The 26,842-nt window shown below is 32.6% G+C and overlaps 1 protein-coding gene across 1 annotated transcript in view; it reads right to left on the bottom strand.

Annotated features, from left to right (window-relative positions):
* Positions 1–609: 609 nt before the first annotated feature.
* The window catches only part of LOC102610714 (uncharacterized), a 90,677-nt gene continuing 64,444 nt past the window's right edge, over positions 610–26,842 (bottom strand). The window contains exons 3-14 of the mRNA XM_052432796.1: positions 10,228–10,391; positions 9,889–10,099; positions 9,545–9,782; positions 9,265–9,415; positions 8,854–9,165; positions 2,903–4,064; positions 2,640–2,804; positions 2,345–2,517; positions 1,793–2,003; positions 1,469–1,706; positions 1,130–1,280; positions 610–1,034 (exon numbers count right to left, since the gene is read on the bottom strand). Of these exons, the coding sequence (XP_052288756.1) occupies positions 723–1,034; positions 1,130–1,280; positions 1,469–1,706; positions 1,793–2,003; positions 2,345–2,517; positions 2,640–2,804; positions 2,903–4,064; positions 8,854–9,165; positions 9,265–9,415; positions 9,545–9,782; positions 9,889–10,099; positions 10,228–10,391 (3,488 nt within the window). The 3' untranslated portion in view covers positions 610–722. The remainder of the gene's footprint in view (positions 1,035–1,129; positions 1,281–1,468; positions 1,707–1,792; positions 2,004–2,344; positions 2,518–2,639; positions 2,805–2,902; positions 4,065–8,853; positions 9,166–9,264; positions 9,416–9,544; positions 9,783–9,888; positions 10,100–10,227; positions 10,392–26,842) is intronic.

Raw genomic sequence — 26,842 nt, forward strand, 5'->3', positions numbered from 1 at the left:
GAATGTATGTTTTACTCAATGTTTACATAGAAACAAGTGGTGCGCAGATGATTTGCCGTTCTAGTACCACTCTCGTATACTTGGTGGGATTCGGCTTCACCAAATTTGTAGCCTATATTTTACTTTAATGAGAAAATCAAATAATGTTTGAACAAATAATTTTCTTTTTTCTACATACTTTCTTAAAATGTATGGAGTGGGTAAAGTACAAATTGATTTTTTAGTCCTTTTGACTCCTCCAAAATTCAAATTCAAATTAATGGTCAGTTAAATAATGCCACTTGAAAATCATTCGAACAAATATCGTAAAAACCATAATTTTACAAAGTCAAAGTTTCACTGATTATTGAATTATAGAATGTGCTATCATTCCTAGCTAGAATTTGTTTAATTCTATTAATTTACAATCAATTTTTATTTTATTTAATTAATTAAAGTGAATTTATTATGTATAAGTCCTATAACGGAATTGTACTGAACTTTTTATAATTTTTTGTCACGCTTGCATATTTAACAGTTTAGTATTAATATTGATAGCACATAATCTATAGGATTAAGAGAGATTGATTTCGAGTTGCCACAAGCTTTTTAGGATTGCATGCACAAGGCTTTAAAAACAAAGGGTGCATTTAATTACACCAAACGAGGGTGCATTTTTATGATGAAATAAAAACTACGTGCAGGGTTGTAAAAGTGGCTCCATAATTAGTGTACATTAACATTCATCTAGCTACCACCTCCGAAAATGATACATCATAAGCCGAGCATTTTTCCAAATTTGTTGTGGAGAAAAGTTCAATCCCAATTTCATCAACTTGTTTTGAGAAAGCAGGCTTCTTGGGAGTATTTATATCTGTGGTTTCATTCTTGAGCATTGAGGAAACTTCCAGCATTGAAGGTCTATCGTTTGGATTCTCCTGGACACACAACAAAGCTATTTCCAGACATCTCATTAATTTACAAGGGGAATTTCTATCATCTAGGAATGAATCCACAAACTCCACGCCTTTGCCACCTTTCCACAACTCATATGCCTGAAATTATCAAGTACCATCTTGTTACATAATTTATACTTCTTAATTAAGTGCGCATATGTGTACTCAAGGTTACTATAGCCGAAGAAACTTACGTGCTCTAGAATGCTTAAATTTTCATTGATGCCACATAACATTGAAAGCCTCTTTCCACTTATGATTTGTAGAAGTAAAACTCCGAAACTAAAAACGTCTGATTTGGTAGAGTATACACCTTTAGTGGCGTACTCAGGAGGAATATAGCCTCTGCATTCAAAATAACCAAGTATATATGAGTAAGGGATTTTGCAATTTAATAAATTTGTAAATTTTAAATTGTGGTAAAAGTCCATTATGCATTTTATTAAAGAGCTAAATTCCTTATTCGAAACCCAGTATGTGTATAACAAACAGAAGCTTGAGTAAATGACATCATTTAGAAGTAATATACTTACATTGTTCCCACAACTTGTTCTGTATTCTCTTCGAGACTCTCTTTTGCAAAAATCCTTGCCATACCAAAATCTGAAATTTTAGGTTTCATAGCTTCACCTAACAAAATATTACTGACTTTCAAGTCTCGATGAATAATAGTCAGTCTTGAGTATTCTTGGAGGTATAAAAGCCCTTGAGTTATCCCTTCAATGATATGAACACGTTTTTTCCAATCCAAAATAAGTTTTCTGATGGGATCTACAACAAATATATAGTTTTGGACAATAAGTGATATGTAAATGAATTATATACACGATTAATATTAACTTGATTCCAGAACAAACCAAAAAGGTAACAATCCAAGCTTTTGTTTGGCATGTACTCGTAGATCAGCATCCGCTCCTCACTGTCAATGCAAAAACCTAAAACTCTTATAAGATTTACATGTTGGAGTTTTGCAGTAAGCATAACCTCATTCTTGAACTCCTCAAATCCCTGTGTGGATGTTTTTGAGAGTTTCTTCACTGCTATCACCTCTCCACAGGGTAACACACCCTGCAACGCAAAAAAAATCACGTTCATATAAAGCTTTCACTAATTAGATAAGCTGGGAAATGTTAGCCAAACAATATGTTACCCTCCGAAGTTGAGGGCACCATTTTAAGTTCTTTAAGTCCCCATGGACTCAAAATGTTAAGCTCCTCTTACAGAATATGGATATGGGTAGAGATATCTTCCTAATAGGCGTAGATTTTTAAATTATATGTTTTGGGCCTCTGAATTTTACTACGAGTGTATAAATTCAAACTTCCGATAGGATCCAAATTGTAGCATTGTGGATTGTAACAAATTAATATGTATGTACACACACACACACACACACACATATATATTACCTTGTAAACAGGACCATATCCACCCTCCCCAAGCTTATTTCTAATTGAAAATCTCTCGGTGGCCGCCTCAATATCAGCCAAACTATATACTCTGAGATTAGGAACATTTCTGTTAAAGTCTCCAGCTTCTGTTTCATTATTTGCTCTCGTGTTTGATGCTTTAGCAGAATCCTCTGTTCTTAACATCAACCAAGAGTACATATTAGATAATTAATTGTATGTCAGCCTCAGATTTATGTGTATATATATGAATGAAATTCATGCTTAATTATAATTGATAGCTGAAACTTGTTACCTTCTATTAAATTGAGCCTTTTCATCTGGTTGTATTTATATGCACAGCAGCCTAGAAGGAGAGTCAAAGCTGCCGCTGCAGTGGAAATGAGTGCAATGGACAGACGCCGGTTGCTACTATGTTCATCTTTATCAACTGAAGCAGAAGTAATGCTGTCTTTTTGTGCTGAAAATATGTATAATTCACCAATTATTACTAACTAGCTAGAGATGCCATAAAAATCAATATTTATTAGAGAGAACAATTATTGCATCTATAAATACCAGCAGCTTGAGAAAGCAGCCAATCATGATCATCAAAAGAAACTTGCCACGCATAGTAACCAAGCAATCTCTTCTCTTTGGCATAGGCAATCTTAGCTCTAACAGCCTCCACATCATCAAAACCAAACCAAACCGTCCCAGTGGAGAAGTAATTCACCTCATAAGTTGAATTGTACATAACTTGGACATCAGGACCATAGGTCTTGATGTGATTCTTGATTTTCTTATAAGTCACAAGGCCGCTATCATACAAAGCTGGCCCTGCTGCTGCTGCACCAATACCATTGTCTTCAGGTTTCACAAGCGTCCATGCATAGCCATAGAAAGGCAAACACATAACCAACTTATCTGCCGATAATCCTCTCTCAATCCATGCCTTTAAAACCTGATCGGTACTTCTAGCAAAGCGGCCGCTAATTGAGCCATAGAGAGCCGCAGGTGGGGCCGTGAAGTTTGTTGACACAGGCTCGTAGTAGCTAGCAGTAACCGCATGAATCCAATTCAAGTTTCGTTGTATCGAGTTCAAAAGATATGAATTCGCTGGTGGTGAATAACGAAATCTTGCGGTCAAGATCAGCAGGGATTGCTGGCGAGTAGAGTTTTTTGCATCTAATTTTGTAGCAGCAATTCGCCACTCGTCAAAAAGTAAACCAATATTGAACATATCGGTGCTTGTGTTAGGAGCTGTCCAAGCAAAATCTAGGCCCCGAAAGCCATAAAGCCTAGCTATTCTTATTGAAGAGTCGATGAAAGATTTTCTGTGAGAAGAATTTCTCACCATTGAAGAATAAATAGAATAGTTTGTATCCTTTCCTTGTCCAATGGAGAGAATTGTAGTGATTGATGGGTTCTTTTTTTTCACGGTGTCTGCGAATTTGGCGATTTGATTTTCATCGGATGGTAATGATAAAGATAGCTGGTAAGTGGTGGAATTGATATCAGCAGAAGAGCAAATAAGGTGAGTGAAGAGATCATAATTTATGCCCGAAATGGTGGACACTTCGCTTAGATTCAAGTAACCGACCCTAATCCACGGTTTTGCTTTCGCGGGATGAAGCTCTGAATAGAGCAACGTGTGGAAGATGATGCTGATAATTATGGATGCCATTTGAGACTTTGTTAGGAATGGAAATGGATCCACACAAGAGAAATTAAATAAACACTAGTTTCACAGTTCATTTAAGTTCTTATGTAAACTATTAACGCATAGGTTCATTTCGTTCAAAAAAAAAATCTTATGTGCTCCTGATAGGGACACATACATTGCATGTTAAGATGATGTAGGCTGAGAACTAAGATTTTCTTCCATCGCTTGGGTGACCTTTCATGAAGAAAAATGATGTTTTGATTTGCATTTGGTTAAACTGATGACATATTTCGGGCAATAAATATCAGTATTGTTTTATTAAATAATAAAAAATTAATTTTACATGTACGTTGAAAGTTAATAACTTAATATTGCAGTCTTTTGAGCCTGTGTTGACGTTTATTCGGGTGCATTTGTTTATTATATATTCCTATTTTTCTCCCGTGTCTGTTTTGCTACAGTGCTCTTAAAAGGATATCATCTTTAATACACCTCATAAGCAGTTAAGAAGGTCTTGATAAAAAACCAGACATTTTCTTTCTACTCAAAAAGTAGTTATTGGACTAATTAAGATTCTATTCCTTTTAAGAAATATTCAAAAAGGGTTACTGTCACTACTTCAGTCGTTGTTGTTTTATTAAAAAAAAAAAACATATTTAAAGAAGCATCACAAAAATCCTTCCTAATTACATTTTGTTTTATTCAAGTTGTTGACTTAATTTGACTGCCTGGAAAAATTAGTAAAAAGGTAAAATAAAAAAAAATGTGAATTCTAGTTATTAGACTAAATATATAGTATAAATTTGCTGCAACTAGCCGAAGTTTAGAATATGAAAAACCCTATTTCATTTAAGAAATAATGAAAATTCTAATCATTTTCAAAAAAAAAAAAAATCTCTGAAAGTTTGAAAACTAAGATTTTAAGATCCTTTTACAATAACCATAATTAACATGAATTTATTAAACTAGGCAAATCGGAATTATTATTACATAATAAAATTTTGGGAAATTGTCATTACACCACCTTTATTTTACCTTATGTTCATCTAACCACTACAAAATTTTAACATGTACTTTGCACCACATTTCTTTTCACATTTGTATCAACTAGCTACTTTTACATTAACATTATTAAATAATTTTAATAAGGGAAATTATCATTGCACCACCTTTATTTTGCCTTATGTTCATCTAACCACTACAAAATTTTAACATGTACTTTGCACCACCTTTCTTTTCACATTTGTATCAACTAGCCACTTTTGCATTAACACTATTAAATAAATTAATAGTTTGTTATTATTTTACCCCCAAATAAATTAAAAGACCATTTTATTTTATAAAAACTTTAAAAAATAAAAAAAAATATAATGATAAAAATGTCCATACATTTAATTAAAAATAAATCCCAAAATTAGAATTTTTATTTTTAATAAAAACTATTTTAATATAAAATTATAATTATAAAAATAATTACAAAATTTTGGGATTTAATAAAAATCTCCTAAATTATTAAAATTTTAGGATTTATTCTTTTAAGAAATAAATTCAGTTATTTTAATAAATTTTACAAAATTATAATTTTTAATAAATAAATTCATTTATTTTTATTAAAATTTTGTAAAATTATAATTTTTAATAAAAATAATTATTAAAATTTTGTAAAATCTAAATTTAGTAAAAATCAGTTGAGCACCTCTATTTGGGGTTTATTTTTTATTAAATTTAGAGATATTTTTATGATTATAATTTTTAATTTTAAAATTTTTATAAGATAAAATAGTCTTTTAATTTATTTGAGGGTAAAATTATCATTTTATTAAAAGAAAAATTATCATTGCACCACTTTTATTTTGCCTTATGTTCATCCAACCATTACAAAATTTTAACATGTACTTTGCACCACTTTTCTTTTCACATTTGTATCAACTAACTACTTTTACATTAACACTATTAATGTATGTTAGCTACAAGCACAGTAAGCATGGTGATGTCTCTCTTTAACGAATGGGACACAACATAAACACTGTATTTCTACCCTTTTAAAAAATTCCAATAATATGTGCACGTTATATATACATGCATCACATACGTGCGTCGATCATCGATGTAAAAGCAACAGCAAATTTCTAGTAAACTAAAAATCATTACTTTTAGTATGAGCTATAAAAAATATCAATTTTTAACCATTAGAAATTAAAAATTTATGTAATTGATGCAGATAAATGGAATCAAGTAGTAACATTTCCTTCTCATTGAAGAGAAAACATTAAAAAAAAAAAAAAAAAGGAGGAACGCAAACATGACAATTATTTTTATCCGCACATGCCATGATAATCGATAATCCGATATACCAACCGCGTCTAATTGCTTGCTCAATCGCACCGACAGACACTGACCATGGGAGATTAATCACCACTCGCAGTATTAGATGCGTGAAGGACACATTCGCCAATAATTTATAGCGGACAGTAGCATTCCCGATGCTGCACGGAGAAAAATAGTTGGATTTGCGTAAGTTAAATTGACTTGACTCGAGAGAGTGAAGAATGGTGGTGGTGGTTGCTGTTAAGCAGTCAGTACTTCTGGCGACTGCTTGGCTTACACGCAGTTCTTGGGGGTGTCATTTGACTGTGAAAACGAATTTTGGCTTTATTGATATCATGTTGGATTTGGAATTTTGGATGGCTTCGTTTGGACCATAAGACGCTATCTCATCCATAATGTGTTAGCGGTCCTTCTCACGGGAGAAAAACTGGGGTGGGGGCAGATGTACCGTATCAACTGCCGTTTAGCAGATTATATGAGTCTTCGAAGTGTCACTTATAAATTTTTAATTATAAATGACTGTCGAATAATTAATCAAAATTTTATTATTTACCGTTATAATTAGAATGATAAGAAATCAATTCGATGTTATTCTTTGTGGCTCTGCTTAGAATACTAAAAAATTAAGTGGACTTCCTTATTTTTATATTGATCATTACAAGTCTCTTGAATTTTTTACCTACTTCATTAACTTGTTATTTTGAGTTGTATGTAACATGGCTTCACTTTTTTTTTTCTTTACTTTAATTTGGTCTTCTTTATAACTCATAAAAAGTTTCTTATTAAGACTCTATGAACCAATTAAAACTTCAGAATCATACTAGAACTATGATGATTCAATAAAATCTTCAAACTAAATCCACATATTCCATGAGTAAGAAACTTGGATCACATTTGTTCAAATTTATGCTTTGAATAAAATAAAAGTAGAAATAGGCATTTGAAAGAAGAAATTTAGTTATAAAAAATTGTCAAGTAATTAACTGTTTGGCATTTATTGTATCGGTCCCAACCCATGTGATCCGCCAAATGAGACGTCTTATGTGATTGGTTATGCCTATTAGGAAGATATCTCTACCACATATAAGTTTCTCTCTTCTTATGGATATGACTGTATATGGGAGGCGTTATGTAGTGGCCCACATGGGCTCTTTAAAATTATTTTATGTGCATTTTAAACATACCCTCTTTATTGATTTGAAACACCAAAAATACCTCTCTTAAATTTTAAAAATATATAAAAAAAAATTACGTGTTAAAACAATGCTTGATGTCTCTAGCCTAACAGTTAGCACACCTATTGTATACACTTTTACTTTTTTCTTCTCTAATTTTTTACTCCTCTTTTCTCTAATTCTTCACACTTCACTACTCTTTTATCTCTAAAAAAATTAAACAATCTCTAGAAGCTTATTACTAATTTTCTGATCAAATTACTTATATAAGTGCTCTTGGTTGATTATCACTTCTTTAATTTTTTTTTTTTTGTGGATTTCTCTTAGATGAAAGAATTGAGTTTATGTTCTAAAAAAAAAATTTAACTCCCCTACTATAGTTTTGATAATGAAATTATCCTTAAATTTTCAACATATGAAAATACTTCGAAACAACTGTAAATGTGTTGAATGAAATATTCTAATGAATTTAGATTTTGGTACTTATTATTTATTTAACTTTTTTCTTAAAATTACATTACTATTTCAGCTTTGCCCTTGTGACATTAAATTCCTGATAGCGCCACTAAATGTAAGTTTTAAACTCATGTTCGATTTCTCCCATGTTCAAACTCTACCTTTAATTTATATTTTAATTTTGTGGGCTACTTTTGAGTTTCTAATTTCACATAGAGGGCATGTTAAACTTACCTTAGATACAATGTTGGATATATATACGCGGTATATGGTCTCTCTAGTCCAATTGAGAAATCAAATACACCATGTGCATTTGGTTGGGGGTGGTGAAGAAAAGAAAAGAAAAGAAAAGAAAAAGTCTTTTATTTTAGTAAAAGAAGAAAGCTCTTCGGCACTGATCGGAAGAAAAATCATTCTCCATACAATGAGCAAAACAAAGTCCAATTCGCATTGCATAGAAGTAAAACCGAAGCATTGGACTAAAAGCATACATTGGTCTTATTTTTCGTTACTGATAACAAATTTTTTTCCCCTTATATTATCACCTTAATAAAGAAAAATAATAATTTGTTTAACTATTTGCAAAAAAGGATGGCAATATACAATATTCTTGTGTTGAAAGTCAATTCTTTTGAAACAGGAAAACTGGTATCGTTTTTTAAAACACAAAAATATTATGTTAAGAAAACGAATGGTCTTTAAGAGTTATGAAAATGATATCAATAAAATTACAATCTCTTAAGAGTTTATAGATGTAGTTAGTGATATTACATTACATTAATTAATACAATACAAACTGTTTTCTAATAGAGCCTCAAGAGAATAATTTATTATTTAGTTGGCAAATTAAACAACTGCAGCAGTCACTAGCAGCTTGCCATGAGCTAGCATAGATCAATTGTTCATCTACCAACCACTTGTGAAATTGTTACATCATTACTTGAACATATTTCCAATCCAATCGTGGCTTTGTTTTGTTCATCTTCATAAGCTTTGTTTGAGAAACTTGCAGGCTTCTTTGGAGTCATTATATCAGCTGTATTCTCATTTTCGAGCATCGAAGAAATTTCCAGTATAGAAGGTCTATTTTTTGGGTTCTCCTGAACACATAGCAAAGCTACTTGCAGACATGTCAATAATTTCCATGAGGAATGCGTATCATCTAGTGATGCATCCATTAACTCCATGCCTTTCCCATCCTTCCACAACTCGTAAGCCTGAAAACATCAAATATGTTATTGAGTTACATTCAATTAATTAGCACGATAATGTTTTGATTCAGTGTGGATTAGAAAGGGGGTTATGAAGAAACTTACATACTCTACAAGGCTTAGATTTTCATTTTGACCATATCGAATGAAAAGTCTTCTTCCACTTATAATTTGTAGAAACAAAACCCCAAAACTGTAGACATCAGATTTAGTGGAGTAAACACCTCTTCCAACATATTCAGGAGGAATATAGCCTCTGTAGTATCAAGTAATTACAAATGTTAGTAAAACTGTTTGACGTAAAAGCTTAAGTTGATTGGTAAAGGTTCAACAATAATATTAAAGACAAGTCCGAAAAAAAAAAAAAAGACAAATATATACTTACTGTGTTCCAACAATTCGATTCGTGTTTGCTTCAAGATCATCTTTCACAAAAATTCTAGCCAAGCCAAAATCTGATATTTTAGGTTTCAAATCTTCATCCAACAAAATATTACTAACTTTTAAGTCTCGATGAATAATTGTTAATCTAGAATATTCTTGGAGATAGAGAAGCCCCTGAATAATTCCTTGAATGATATGAATACGTTTTTTCCAATCCAAAATAAGCCTTCTGATGGGATCTGCATCAAATGTAAATATAGTTGGACGGTCAGTACCATTAGCATTTGGAGACGAGAAATGCAAATTGAGGCACAAAAATTAGAAATTAAGCAGTTAAGCACATACCAAAAAGGAAATAGTCTAGGCTTCGTTTTGGCATATACTCATAGATGAGCATATTTTCTTGTGTGTCGATGCAAAAACCCAAAACTCGGATCAGATTTACGTGTTGAAGCTTTGCAGTAAGCATAACCTCATTCTTGAACTCCTCAAATCCTTGTGTGGATGTCTTCGAGAGTTTCTTCACTGCTATTATTTGTCCATCAGGTAATACACCCTGCAAGCACCCCCCAAAATATTTTTTTTTTTTAAAAACAAATCACTGTGTTCACACACACACACACACACGTTGCTTGCACTAATTAATTAATAAGCTGAGAGATAACCAAGCTACCGATACATAACCTTGTAAACAGGACCATATCCACCCTCCCCGAGCTTATTTTCGATTGAAAATCTATCCGTGGCCACCTCAATATCAGCCAAGCTATATTCTCTGAGATCAGGATCATTGCTGTTAAAATCTCCAGCATCTGCTTGACTAGTTGCGCTGTCCTTTGATGGTTTGGCTGAGTCAATTACGGTCCAATTAATATCAACCAAGAGAAAGAAAGCAAATTTAAGTGAATTGCCCACTTCTTCATCTGTGTTAAATGGAATGGAAGTAAAAATATTCCTAATCCCGTGTAGAAGAAGTTACCTTTTAATTTGAGGTTTTTCATCCAGCAGTAGTAATACAGTAAAAAACCAATTAGAAGAATACAAGCTGCAGTTATAGGCAAAACAATTGCCCATAATAGTCGCTTACTTTGTCGATTCTTATTATCCTCTTGAGCTGAAAAGTCAAATCACTTTGTGTTAGTTAAACATTTGATGGTCAAATAAAGATCTTAATTGAAGTCATTATGCAGAGAACTGATCGAATGGATAGCAGGCAGTGACTGAGGCTTTGCATTTGCTTACCTGCAGCTTGAGAAAGCATCCAATAATGATCATAGGAAACTAGCCACACAAAGTAACCACGTAGTTTCTTCTCCTTCGCATATGAAACCTTCACTCTAACGGCTTCGACATCATCAAAACCAAACCAAATCTTCCCAATCGAGAAGTAATTCATCACATAAGTTGAATTGTACATAACTTGAACGTTAGGACCATAGTGCTTGATGCGATTCTTGATTTCCTTATAAGTCACGAGGCCATTATCATGCAAAGCTGGTCCTGTTGCTGCTGCACCAATACCATTGTCCTCAGGTTTCACAAGCGTCCATGCATAGCCATAGAAAGGCAAACATAAAACCAATTTATCAGCAGATAACCCTTCCTCAATCCATTCGGTGATTCCGTATTCAGTGTTAGAGACACTATTTGGATTATATAGTGCCGCATAAGCACCAGTTAAATTTGTCCACATAGGGCGTGAGTATTCAGCAGTGATAACATGAACCCAATTCAAGTATTGTCTTATCGAGTCGACTGGGTAAGCTCCTGCTCTTGAGAGTGGTGAATATGTGACCTTTGCCGTCAAAATCAACTGTGATTGGCTCGAGTTATTTCTTGCTTCTAAATCTACGGCAGCTCGCCACTCTTTAAAGAGAATTCCAATATTGTACCTGTCCCAGCTTGTGTTTGCCTGAGACCAAGACAGATCTAAGCCTTGAAAGCCATAAAGCCTTGCAATTTTTATTGAGGAGTCAATGAAGGATTTCCTGGAAGAAGGATTGCCCGCCATGGAAGAATAAGTTGAATAGTTTGGATTATTTCCTCCTCCGATGGAAAGAAGTGTAGTGATTGATGGGTTCTTTATTTTGACTGTGTCTGTGAAGTTGGAGAATTCTTCTTCATCAGAAGGTGATAAAGAGAGCTCGAAGGAAGTTGAGTTGACATCAGCAAAACCACACATAAGGTGAGTGAAGAGATCAGAATTTACATCTGAAACAGGGAACCCACGGCTTGAATCCCAGTAACCAGCTCTGATTAAAGTTTGTGTTCTTGCAGGAAGCGATTCCGAAAATATAAAAATGTGGAGGGCAAGAATGATAATTTTGGATGCCATTGTGGGAACCTAGCTGCTTTGAGGCATACCTAGTATGTGAGTACATATATATGTACACACACACAATGTAATGGAGAAAATATCCGATACCGATTGAGATTAGTTATTGGACTATAATACAAACTTAAGGCAACTTTCAACTTATGAGCTAAGCTCATAAGTCTTTATACGACATCAAAGTCAAGTTACGAACGAGTGACTGTATACTACCTTTTAATTTAACAAGGAGAAAGATAAGAGATCAGCCTACACGTGACAGGGTGATAGAAAAAGTATATCACATTGGCTAAGATTAATTACTAGGTTAATAATATAAGCTCAAAACAACACTCAACTCAATAACAAACTGTAAATTAATAAAGTTAGGTCAACTCGATATTTTATATAGTACGTCATGAGTGAGGAGGAGTTTAAGCTGCAAATCGCAGTCATGAGTGAGGACAAATTTGATTTTCTCAAGATTCTGCGTTTCGTACACGTTGATCATGGACTGAATCAAGTTAGAAAATATTTTCACAAGATTTTCCCTTCAAATTGCATGGATGGAACCATAGAGGAATACATCGAAAAGTTTGTCTTCTTGCCATGATGTCAAGTGATAAGATTGAAGTTCTTAAATTAAGCTATGACGTTTTACCTCCACTTAGCTTGACTTATGAAGCTGAAGACTCATCCTTTTGCATTGACTTTGTTGGTATTTAAATGACCTCGGAGTCTTGGACGTGTTTCTTAAGCAATGTCATGGTCTATGAGTAGTTTTTTTTTTGGGTAAGAAAGGGAAAGTCTGTCGTTAGGAAAACATCCTGATAAGGGGATGGTGAGAGGGGAACAAAAGAAATTATACACTTAGTTACATCCTGATGATAAGATTCAGTAGTATTGTAATTTTAATAAAAAATTAAGACCCCTTTACTTTTTTCCCTGTGTAATTTAATTTTCAGTCAAGACCACCCTCCCATTTTAGTTTAAACGCCTATACGAATGTATGTTTTACTCAATGTTTACATAGAAACAAGTGGTGCGCAGATGATTTGCCGTTCTAGTACCACTCTCGTATACTTGGTGGGATTCGGCTTCACCAAATTTGTAGCCTATATTTTACTTTAATGAGAAAATCAAATAATGTTTGAACAAATAATTTTCTTTTTTCTACATACTTTCTTAAAATGTATGGAGTGGGTAAAGTACAAATTGATTTTTTAGTCCTTTGACTCCTCCAAAATTCAAATTCAAATTAATGGTCAGTTAAATAATGCCACTTGAAAATCATTCGAACAAATATCGTAAAAACCATAATTTTACGAAGTCAAAGTTTCACTGATTATTGAATTATAGAATGTGCTATCATTCCTAGCTAGAATTTGTTTAATTCTATTAATTTACAATCAATTTTTATTTTATTTAATTAATTAAAGTGAATTTATTATGTATAAGTTCTATATATGTAAAATATTAAAATTCAACGTTGAACTGAATTGTACTGAACTTTTTATAATTTTTTGTCATGCCTGCATGTTTAACAGTTTAGTATTAATATTGATAGCACATAATCTATAGGATTAAGAGAGATTGATTTCGAGTTGCCACCCATACGGCTTCTCTTGGTTCCAGCTGAACAATTTCACTATCACAACCTTCAAGATTGCCACCCATACGGCTTCTCTTGGTTCCCATCGTGGATGGTTCCGTAATTACCACTTTTCGACAGGCGCAACAGCTCTGGTGAAGGATCAGACTGTGTTTGGTTTCCGAAACTTCGCCATTTCAATTAATTGTGGCTTTATTTGAACAATTAATTTCGGTGTTATATTAACGTATTATTGTAACTTTATTTGAACAATTAAGCTTGGTGTGTTATATTTTGAAACTTTGAACGTATTATTGTAGCTTTATTTGAATAATTAGTCTCGATGTGTTATATTTTGAAACTTTAAATGTATTATTTTAGCTTTATTTAAACAATTAATTCATTTAAATTTTATTCAATTTTAAATTTAATTGGTAGTAAAATTATTTTTATATTAGATTTTTTTATTTCATTAGTTGGAGAGAACTAAAAATTTTTAATTCGAAAACTAATGCGAAAAATGGTGGATTGCATATGGATTGAGTCAAATCTGCATCCGATCCGCAGACGTATGGATTGGATATGGATTGAGTCAAATCCGCATCTGATCCACAGATGTATGGATTGGATTTGGATTGAATTTTATCAATCCGTGGATTGGATTGGATTGAAAAATTATAATCCGCAAAATCATGGATCGGATATGGATTGATGTCCAATCCGTAAAATTCGATCCGCGAACACCCCTACTCAGGAGGAATATAGCCTCTGCATTTAAAATAACCAAGTATATATGAGTAAGGGATTTTGCAATTTAATAAATTTGTAAAACCCATTTTAAATTGTGGTAAAAGTCCATTCTGCATTTTATTAAAGAGCTGAATTCCTTATTCGAAACCCAATATATGTATAACAAACAGAAGCCCGAGTAAAGGATATCATTTAGATGTAATATACTTACATTATTCCCACAACTTGTTCTGTATTCGCTTCGAGACTCTCTTTTGCAAAAATCCTAACCGTACCAAAATATGAAATTTTAGGTTTCATACCTTCGCCTAATAAAACATTACTGGCTTTCAACTCTCGATGAATAATAGTCAGTCTTGAGTATTCTTAGAGGTATAAAAGCCCTTGAGTTATCCCTTCAATGATATGAACACGTTTTTTTTCCAATTCAAAATAAGTCTTCTGATGGGATCTACAACAAATATAGAGTTTCAGACAATAAGTGATATACAAATGAATTATATACACGATTAATATTAACTTTATTTCAGAACAAACCAAAAAGGTAGCAATCCAAGCTTTTGTTTGGCATGTACTCGTAGACCAGCATCCGTTCCTCACTGTCAATGCAAAAACCTAAAACTCTTATAAGATTTACATGTTGGAGTTTTGCAGTAAGCATAACCTCAGTCTTGAACTCCTCAAATCCCTGTGTGGATGTTTTTGAGAGTTTCTTCACTGTTATCACCTCTCCACAGGGTAACACACCCTGCAACGCAAAAAAAAAAAAACCACATTCATATAAAGCTTTCACTAATTAGATAAGCTGGGAAATGTTAGCCAAACAATATGTTACCCTCCAAAGTTGAGGGCACCATTTTAAGTCCTTTAAGTCCCCATGGACGCAAAATGTTAAGCTCCTCTCACGGAATATGGATATGGGTAAAGATATCTTCCTGAAAGGTTAGTCGAAGTATATATATTCCTCTGGTGTGAGGTTAGAGGTCTCATCTCTAATAGGCATAGATTTTTAAATTATATGTTTTGGGCCTCTGAATTTTACTACGAGTGTATAAATTCAAACTTCCGATAGGATCCAAATTGTAACATTGTGGATTGTAACAAATTAATATGTATGTACACACACACACACACACACACATATATATGTTACCTTGTAAACAGGACTATATCCACCCTCCCCAAGCTTATTTCTAATTGAAAATCCCTCGGTGGCCGCCTCAATATCAGCCAAACTATATACTCTGAGATTAGGAACATCTCTGTTAAAGTCTCCAGCTTCTGTTTCATTATTTGCTCTCGTGTTTGATGCTTTAGTAGAATCCTCTGTTCCTAACATCAACCAAGAGTAAATATTAGATAATAAATTGTATGTCAGCCTCAGTTTTATATATATATATATATATGAAATGCATGCTTAATTATAATTGATTACTGGTTTATTTAACGTTTTTCTTAAAATTACATTACTATTTGAAGTGTGGCGGTCTATGGTCTCTAGTCCAAATGAAGAAATCAAATTCACCATGTGCATTAGTGTTTTGTTTGTGTGGTTGGGCCCCCAGCGGGGGTGCGGTCTTTTTTATTGGTGCAGGAAGAAAGCTCTTCAGGACTACTCGGAAAATATATATATATATATGAGCAACACATAGTCCAATTCGCATTGTATAGAAGTAAAACCGAAGCATTAGACTAAAAGCACACATTGTTTATATTTTTAGTTATTGATAACAACTTTTTCCCTCTTATTATCATCTTAATTAAGAAAAAGAGTAATTCGTTTAACTGTTTGCGAAAAATGATGGCAATATACAATAATATTGTGTTGATGCTCTTGAAAGCTAATTCTTTTGAAACAGGAAAACTGGTATCGTATTTCAAAACACATAAAAGACGTATCCAAGCTTTCAATGTGATCTAAAGATCTCATAGCTACATTCGAAATTAATAAATGATCTCTAAGAGTTACGAAACTGATATCAATGAAATTATAAACTCTTAAGAGTTTATAGAACATTAATTGATCCAAATCCAGTACAAACTGCTTACTAGTACAGCCTCAAGAGAGCCATTTATTTTTCAGTAGGCAAATTAAGCAACTGCAGCAGTCACTAGCAGCTTGCCAAGAGCTAGCATAGATCAATTGTTCATCTACCAACCAATTGTGAAATTTTTTCATGATTACTTGAACATATTTCTAATCCAATCGTGGCTTTATTTTGTTCACTTCATAAGCTTTCTTTGAGAAAGTTTCAAGCTTCTTTGGAGTCATTACATCGGCTGTGTTCTCGTTTTCGAGCATCGAATAAACTTCCAGCACAATCGTTTGAGTTCTCCTGAACACATAACAAAGCTATTTGCAGACATGTCAATAATTTCCATGAGGAATGCGTATCATCTAGTGATGGATCCATTAACTTCCTGCCTTTCCCATCCTTCCACAAGTTGTAGGACTGAAAACATCAAATATGTTATTGAGTTACATTCATTTAAATAGCACTATAAAGTTTTGATCAATTGTGCATTATAAAGGGGGTTATGCAGAAACTAAGAATAGTGTACAAGGCTTAAATTTTCATTATGACCATATTAAATAAAAAATCTCCTTCCATTTATAATTTGCAAAAGTAAAACCTCAAAACTGTAGACATCAGATTTAGTAGAGTAGATTCCTCTTCTACATACCCAAGAGGGATGTAGCCGTTGTGGTACCGAGTAATTACAAACGTCACTAAAACTGTTTGACCTAAAAGATTAAGTTGATTGGTAAAGGGTTAACAATAGTATTAAAGACAAGTCGAAGAAAATAGACATATATATACTTCCTGTGTTCCAACAATTCGATTTGTGTTTGCTTCAAGATCATCTTTCACAAAAATTCTAGCCAAGCCAAAATCTGATATTTTAGATTTCAAATCTTCATCCAACAAAATATTACTAGCTTTCAAGTCTTGATGAATAACTATTAATTTAGAATATTCTTGAAGATAGAGAAGCCCTTGAGTAATTCCTTGAATGATATGAATGCATGTTTTCCAATCCAAAATAAACCTTCGGATGGGATCCACATCAAATATCAAATATAAGTATAGTTGGACGGTCTGTAGCATTAGCATTTAAAGATGAGAAATGCAAATAAAGGATTTCGTAGATGAAGAATTGATCGCTGGAAGAATAAGTTGAATAATCTGCATTTCCTCCTCCGATGGAAAGAAGGGTAGTGATTGTTGGGTTCTTTGTTTTCACAGTGTGCGTGAAGTTGGAGAATTGTTCTTCATCAGAAGGTGACAAAGAAAGCTTGTTGGACGTTGGATCGACATAAGCAAACCACAAATAAGGTGAGTGAAGAGAGCACATAATTGATATCTAAAATGGGGAAGCCAGGCCTGGTTCCCAATAACTAGCGATTCTGAAAATATAAAAATCTGGAGGACAACAATGACAAATTTGGATGCCATTTTGGAAAGCCAGCTGCTTGAAACATGCCTAGTCTGTATGTGTTTTTATACACACACATAATGTAGCAGAGAAATTATCCTATATTGACCGAGATTAGTTATGGGCCTAAATAATATATGTTTTAAGCAACCCTCAACCCATGAGTTAAATTCGGAGGTTTATAAACAGTATCAGAGTCAGAGTCAGAGTCAGTTTATGGACAAATGCGCTTATATTACCAGACTAAAACATCAGCGTGCATTTGATGGAATGATAGGAAAAATATCCCACCTTAGTTAAGATTAGTTACTAAGTTAATAATATAAGATTAAGGCAATCTTCAACTCATATAACGCAAGAGTATGAATAACCATTTAATAAAACTAGGTCAATTCGATATTTTATAAAGATATGCGAGCTACAACTCGAGGTCGCTCATGAGTGGGGACTAGTTAGATTAAGGCAATCTTCAACTCATATAACGTTGATCATGGACCGAATCAACATAGGAAACAAAAGTCGAGGAAGTTGAATCTTCTTGCCTTCAAGTTGCATGGATGAGAGTCATACATCGAAAATGTTGTCTTCGTTCAATGACGATCAGCTTGAAGTTCTAAATTAAGCTAAGACATTTGCCTTCACTTAGCTTGACTTCTGAAGCTGGAGACTCTTCCTTTTGTATTGGCTTCGTTGGTACTTAAATTACCTCGGAGTCTTGGATGTGTTTCTGAAGCCATGTCATTGTCTACGAGTAGAATTTTTTTTTTTTTGGGGGGGGGGGGGAGAAAGAGGGAGTCTGTCCTTACTAATTGTTAAGGAAAACATCGTGACAAGAGAATAGTGAAGAAAAAAAGAAAAGAAAAGAAAAGAAAAGGAAAAAATAAACTCACAAACACTTAGTTATCGACCCCTATGCCACTGGCTTATAGAACTCACTCCCTCAGAAGTGATTTCAAGTTCCTGTAATTTTCTGTATAAAATGAGAGCATTTTCCTGTTTAAAGCAGGGGCAATAACAGTGTCACAATAGAAAGCGTCCTGATGGTAAGATTAAGTAGTATTTTGATTTTAATTGGTGTGGGGGGGGGGGGGGGGGGGGGCCCAGACTGTTATTTCCTTATTTGATTTAGTTTCAAGTCAAGATGACCCACTCCATTTTAGTATAAAAGTCTATACAAATATACGTTTTACTCAATGTTTACGTAGAAACAAATGATTTGCTGATTTAGTACCACTCTTGTTTACTGGGTGGGATTTGGCTCCTCCAAATTTGTAGCCAATATTTTACTTTGATGAGAAAATCAAATAATGTTTGAACAAATAATTTTTTTTTCTATGTACCTTCTTAAAACGTATGGAGTGAGTAAAATACAAATTGATTTTTTAGCCCTTTGACTCTTCCATATTCAAACTCAAATTAATGGTCTGTTAAAGATTGCTACTTAAAATCATTCGGCCAAATATTGTAAAAACTATAATTTCACAAAGTCAAAGTTTCACTGATTATTGAATTGTAGAGTGTGCTATCATTTCCTAGCTAAAAATTTGTTTAGTTCTATTAAGTTAGAATCATTTTTTTATTTTATTTAATTAATTAAAGTGAATTTATTATGTATTAATTCTATATATGTAAAAAAAAAAAAATCCAGTGCTGAATTGAATTGTACTAAATTTTTTATAATTTTTTGTCACACCTGCATTTCTAACAGTTTAGTATAAATGTTGATAGCACATAGTATATAGGATTAAGAGAGATTGATTTCGAGTGCTACAAGCTTTTTAGGATTGCATGCGCAAGGGTTTACAAACAAAGTGTGCATTTAATTACACTAAACGAAGGTGCATTTTTATGATGAAATAAAAACTGGTTGTATAAATGGCTCCATAATTAGTGTACTTAATATCCATCTAGCTATCACATTCGAAAATGATATCAGAAGCTGAACATTTTTCCAACTATATTGTAGATAATAGTTCAATCCCAATTTCGTCAACTTGTTTCGAGAAAGCAGGCTTATTGGGAGAATTTGTATTTGTCGTTTCATTCTTGAGCATTGACGAAACTTCCAACGTGGAGGGTCTATCATTTGGATTCTCCTGGACACACAACAAAGCTACATCCAGACGTCTCATTAATTTACAAGTAAAATTTGTATCATCTCGTGATGAATCCACAAACTCCATATTTTATCTTGCTACAAACTCCATATTTTCACAACTCATATGCCTGAAATTATCAAGTATTATCTTGCTACATATTTTGTACTACTTAGTTAAGTGCATATATATATAGACACACATACACACACACACTAAGGGTTACTATAGCCAAAGAAACTTACATGCTCTAGAAGACTTAAATTTTCATCGATGCTACATAGGCACATAACATAAAAAGACTTTTCCCAGTTATCATTCGTAAAAGTAAGACTTCAAAACTAAAAATGTCTGATTCACTACTAGAAAAATGGGCTACCATGAGAGAGAATATTTGTCATCCGACCCCCCTTATGACAGAGTTTCCATATGTCATTGTAGCCCGTCTCACAAATCTGTGACAACATTTTATCTATCACATGTTCCTATGACAATGTTTATCCATCACACATATGTCATGAACCAAGTGATGTTCGATTTGCAAAGCTTTCGAGAATTAATTGAAAATTTTAGCGGGTAATTTAAATTATTTTGAATTTGGTGGGTTTCTTCAAAATCTGTCATATATTAATGATTCACATTCTCTGTCAAGAGATTTAAGGTTTAAAAAAATAAAATTATTATTTTCAATTTTGAAATTATATTAATACTAATTAACATTATTTAAGTTCTAGAATTTTGAAATAGAAATAGCAAAAGCCACATTTTAAAACTTGAATGAACAAAAATAAAATTACATTCAAATTCATAAAACTATCTAATACCAAATAGCACTATACACTAAAAATTTCAATCACTTGAAACTTCCAACAAATAGCATCATCAAAATACATCGTGTATCATATCTCATAAATCCTTTACAATATCCAATCATCAGCCTATCACTAGAAAAACAATTAATCCATAAAAAAACACTGATATTAAATTCCCAAAAGCCACCATCATCACTTGAAAAATAGATTAACCAAAAAAATACAGATTAACATGTTGACCACATACAATTAATCAAATTCACAATAAAGTTCACCAGTGTGTAATTGATTTAATCAGCTTTGATACCAAAGGGAAAATGAGGATAAATAGCCCTAGAGGAAAAAAAATCACATTTGACAATGGACATAATGAAACAGTAAACCTCATGAGTTGTAAAAGAGAAAGAGGAAAGGGAAAATAAGGGACATCTTCAATGTATGTAGTTTATATTAACCTAAATAGGAAAGGGAAAATAAGGGACATCTTCAATGCATGTAGTTTATATTAACTTTTTGGTTCCTAAAGATGTATTGAGAGGAAAAAGGATATTCATTCAATGCCTGAATCTCCGATTTGTTAATCTAATTATTCTCCTATTCCTATTGGTTAATAAGGGAGTCAATAAGATTTTAATTTAACAATATAGCAGTGACAATTAACTAGGTCTTCATTAAGAGTTGTTGAATTAGAAAATATTTAAGTATAAACAAACTATTGTGCAACAGAATACATACTGAAGAGAAATATCAAACCAAGTGCAATGCCAAATACAAGAAAAGAGAATTTTTAGTCTAGCCTTCTATAGATTTCAATTCTGAATTTCTTTATGCACCAAACTGAGTATATTACAAAGACTACAAGTTAATTAATGCACAACATCTAAAAACATAACAGCTTTCCATACATAATTAAACAAAATCCACCAAAATCAAGCTAATAAAAAGAAAGGTAAAAGTTCTAAAAATCCAAAAGAGGAAATATCAGAAAATTCTGGAATCACCAGAATCTCCCCATTCTATCAACCTTAATGCCATGCTTGTAGGCTTGTGAACACTGACCCTATCCAACTCAAAGAAAGAAGACGCATGCTAGTATTCTCATCTGGATTACATCACATTAGCATTTGAGATATTTTTACTTTAATGTTTCAAAGAGAAGAATTTTTGTTAAAGCAACATTTTCAACAAATATGTTAAAAGGAATGCTCATTATCCAAGGATTTAAAAGGATACCGAGTATAAGTTTGTTTACAATATATTTTTTATTTTTTTCTTGTTAAACTACGATAAACTGAAAAATACAAGTATATCTTGATTTTAAAAATCAACCAAGACAAGAAAATAGAATGAACAACTATTCTTATAGGAAATGAATGGAAAACCTCTAAATGTAGTCATAGGTTTAGTAAGGACAGTTGGAACCATAAACAGTGGATAAGTTTCTAATGAAAATAATAAAATCCATCATCTATACAAGTTGAGAAAAAATAAATTTCATGTCAAAGATCTAAAAAATTTGAAGGAAACTTGATAGTAAACAAATATTCAATTCATAATAGTATGAATAATAAAAACATTATTGTCAACTTGAAACGTAAAGTTGCTTTGTGTTTTTGTCAACCAGTCCTATTGTTTTTAGCAAAACAACAAACCTTAGCATTTTAATTGGTAACAAATCAGAACCAACATAAAAATAAAATTAGAAAAGATATAGAGATGTATTCTACCATTGTGCAATGTTGGTATTGCCACTGTCTATTCAATAAAGATCAATGACCCCCTTAGACAGGACATAACTCAAGTGATAGGAAAAAGAAAATTAAATAGTTGTCATGAGCAATCAAATATTTCAAAGACGATGCTAAAACAAACCAATGTAAAGACATTATTACCTTGAACCATTATCACCAAAGTAGTGAAGTTAAACCACAGTGGCTTGCTGTCTACCTTTGCCTGACTACATAGGTCCTTCTGAACTGATCTAGTGTTTTTCTAACAATTTTAACCCCTGAAAAGAAGTCATCACAAAATTCAATAATCAAGATTAATGATGAAGAATTTGACATACATAACAAAAACCCATAATTACTAACAAAAGAATTTCATAATGAAAGTTTTTTTAATAAACCTCAACAAAGCTTTGTCAAGAGAAAACATAAATTAAAAAAACGATAGAGTATAAAATAAACATGGGAGAATAGAATAGCTAAGCCCCTTTACAGCAAGTATCGAAATGAACTAAATAACAATGGCACATGTTAGCTAAAACGATAATAGAGGTTCTTTAAAGTTTTTTTTTTTAAAGAAAGCCACGAGTCTCTGGAGGGTCAGTAGTTCTTAGAGAAGAGCCCAAGTTTTCCAAAGTTACTATACTAAATACACAACAGGCTGAATCAAATTTTATTGAAAGAATTATTGTACAAAACCATTGCAATTAACCCCAAATTACAACCAACCAAGCCCTAGTAATTTAATTGAGAGTTAATATATAAAAAATGCAAAATTCAACACTATCACCTCGACCGATACCTAACCTGCAGGGAGGGAAATAGAAGACCATTTGTACCAAAAAGCTTGCTTTGCTTTGAACAGTGACAGTGAGGTTGGGGAATCAAATTCAAGGTCACGTGCCTGTAGCCCTCCTGACTCGCTGCGAAATGTGCAATTTGAGTTTCGACTCTGGTCCCCGGCTCCGTTGCAATGTTCGCTAACTCAACCTTTCCTCTGAAATGTTTATTTTTTAGGGTATTATTACTCAATATATGAAAAATCCAATTGAGGAACAAAAGAATAGAGAAGAACGAAATTTATTTACCTTCATCAACCGGAGCGATAGTGAGGGTTTCTTCAAAAATGATCAGTGAGTTTGAAGGATTACTCAATAGCAAATGATTTAGGGTTTGGAGGAGAACAACAACTTCTACATGGCAAATAACAATGATTTCGAAGGATTAAGGGTGTATTTTCGTCTTCTTTATTAGTGAGGGAAGAGCCTCAAATTTTGACTTAGGGTTTTTATTTTGGATTTCTCACTTGCAACGAGGAATCTGATCTATTAAAGTTGTGCAACACTTGGAAGAAATTATTTTAGTTAAGCGTCTAGCTCATAAACGACGTAGTTTCCTCTTTGTAAATTCTATTTTGATTTTAGTTTAATTAAAAGCTTTCAATTGTTGCAATAAATTAATGAATTGACGTCATTCTTTTTTGTTGAAACGACGTCACGTTTGTGAACAACTTAATAATAAATTAAAAATAAATCGAAAATGAATAAAATATATTATTTTTTTATTATAGCTTGTGATAGAAATTTAGTTTGTCACATAAGTATCATGTAGTTGTGATACATAAAAACTTTGTCAAATGTCTATCATACATTCTTGATAAATAACTAATTTTCTATTATCTATCACAAAAAAATCTGTCATAGTAAGTTATTTTTCTAGTAGTGTCGGTAGAGTAAACATCTCTATGAGTGTATTTAGGAGGAATACAACCTCTACATTTGAAAATAACCAACACTATTTCAGTAGGTCTATATATATATAATCAGCTTCAGGTCTGGAATTTAAATTTGAAAAGAGTCTACAATATCGTAAATTGCATTTATCACTGTTTTACAATGGTCTAAATTTAATTATAAATGACTGTCAAAAAATTAATACATGGTTATCATTTATGATTATAATTAGAACATTAAAATTCAAGTCGACTCATTTGTCTTTACATTGATGTATTCTTTGAGATTATACTTAGAATGTTAAACAATTAAGTTGAAACTACCCGCCCTAAATCTCCAGGACAAGTCTATCTAGTCTCGCCTAACCGAATTAATAGTAGTTCTAATATCTAAGAATTCTACCAAAACTTCGGCAAAGTCTCCTATATAATTATTACATCCCCAAACCTGCAATTTATAAAATTAACACTCCAAAAAATAATACAATATTTAATCAACCTCCACAACCAAATTCCTCAATTTAAACACCAGTATCCTTCAAACATATAATGTGAAGAATACAATAATTTATCCTTAATCGCAAATAAGTAATAAATTATACAATTCAAAATATCCCAACAAAGCATCTATGATTTTTAATACCATCACGTGGCTATAGATTCAAATCTAACTATCGTTGCTGGGTCGACTAATGTACATGCAAATCTCCTGTGGGGGGGAAAATATAATAAAAATATGGTGAGTATAAAACTCAGTGAGCTCAGTGAGTGGATAGTAGGTTTATGAAAAATAAATTTATTTAAAATGATTTAATCTTTTCCAAATCAATTTCATCAAAATATCATAAGAACTTACATAAACTTATTTAATTCAAATCATGCACTGAAATAACAATATTACATAAATCTGCATAAAATCAATGAAATCATGATACTTATTGTTAACCTATATGGCTATAAATATTGATTTTGATGATAACAAACCACATGTGTTAGTTAAACAAAGATTTATGAATTGTGCTTTTATAATAAGAAAATGATTTTATGGAATTAAAGTGTTTTGGACCAAAATGAAAGTATTTTATAATCTTTGATATTGTTTTGAATTTCGGATTTGGACCTATATAAATATATTTAAATCTTTTTGGGCCATTCTATAATTTCACATAGTTTGGGCGATATTCTAATTTCAAAAAGCTTTGGGATTAACAAAGCATTATTTAGAAATTCTGAAATTGGACCTATTTGAACACTTTCATAACATTTTGGGCCATAATAAAGTTTTATAAAGTTTTAGGGTTAAACTATAATTGTGAAAAATATTTCACTGTAGCAGTTACTGTAGCAAGTGGCTATCCGGATCCTGACAAACAGTAGACCGGATTTGGGCAAAAAGCTTCTGGAACTAAAACGGCTATCTGGATTTCACAAGCGGCATATCAGATGTTCAAAAATTCAAATTTTGGCTAGAACGGTAACATTAAGCGGCTAACCAGATGTCCGTAAATAGTAAGCCGGTTATCACCAAAATGTGCATAACAGCTAGTTTTTGAGCTCAAACTATATAAACACAAATCCAATTCATTTTTAAGCTCTCTTACAAGCAAAATCAAAAAGCAAACAACATTCATTGAGCTCTCATTTCGCAAATCATAAAATATTGAATCATCTTTTGTTCTTCAATTAGTATATCTACTCTTTAAGAGAGTTTTTATTGTAATCTTCAATTCCTTATCTTAGTTGTGAGTGTTTGAGTGTGTGAGACACTTGAGTGAAGAGATTGGGAGATAATCTCTTTATTGTAAAGGTTCATTGACACCTTGAAGTCAATTGTAACCATTTGAAGCCTTGGAAGGCTTGCATAGTGAAATTCTCAAGCTTGGATTGCTTGGAGGCGTAGATGTAGGCAGTGATTGTCGAACCACGTAAAAAATCGTGTGTTTGTTTCTTTTCTCCCTTACTCATTTGTTATTGTGCTTTTATTGAACTTATTACTTTTAAATTTATTAAGGCGTTAGATTGGATTATTGTGTGGTTTTGTTAGGATAATTTTTAAAAATACCAATTTACCCCCCTCTTGGGTTGCATACTTGTATTTCACTTATAATATCAAATACTGAATACCAAAAACTATCACCAAACAAGTAACTAGGGGAATAATCTCATGATATCCGGACCTCGACGGACGGGCAATTAGGGAACCATCATGCCCCGAAGCTACAACGGATAGACGGGGAAATGTCATCTCATATCTCATGTATCTCAACATCTGTATCTTTGTAATCATCATACTGCATGCATAAGCCCCCAAAAGGCAAAAGTGCCCAAACACACGGCCAAAAGCCTCTATGTGTGTTCAGACGGGCCTCAAAGGCCTCTCATCTCATATCATCTGTATCACTGTGTTCAGCTCATATTATCTGTATCTCTGTATTTGAAGGGGAATGGTACTGTCCAATGATTTTCCAAACAACCTTTTATACACATGTACGTAAACATATAATCACATATGAAATCTCATTTCCTTTTTATTCAACATATCTCAAATCCACTCAATTCTAATATCATGCATTTACTAAAAAAAATGATAATATAATCATTAATCAAACTCACTTTCAATAATAATAAATATCAGCACGTAAAATAAAAATCAATTTTCTAGAAAATCATTAAATCGAAGCATCAAATACTTATCATCAAAACATGTTGTACTGTATAGTAAAATCAGAATATACTATGAAAATATGTTTTGTATATTCCACTCACAGTGACAATGTCCAAACTCAGTATCACCAACGTCCGCGGGTTAATTCTCGCTCGCGGGTCCTCCTAATTACATAAA

Source organism: Citrus sinensis, chromosome 8 (assembly GCF_022201045.2).
Source record: "Citrus sinensis cultivar Valencia sweet orange chromosome 8, DVS_A1.0, whole genome shotgun sequence".
Taxonomy (NCBI): Eukaryota; Viridiplantae; Streptophyta; class Magnoliopsida; order Sapindales; family Rutaceae; genus Citrus; species Citrus sinensis.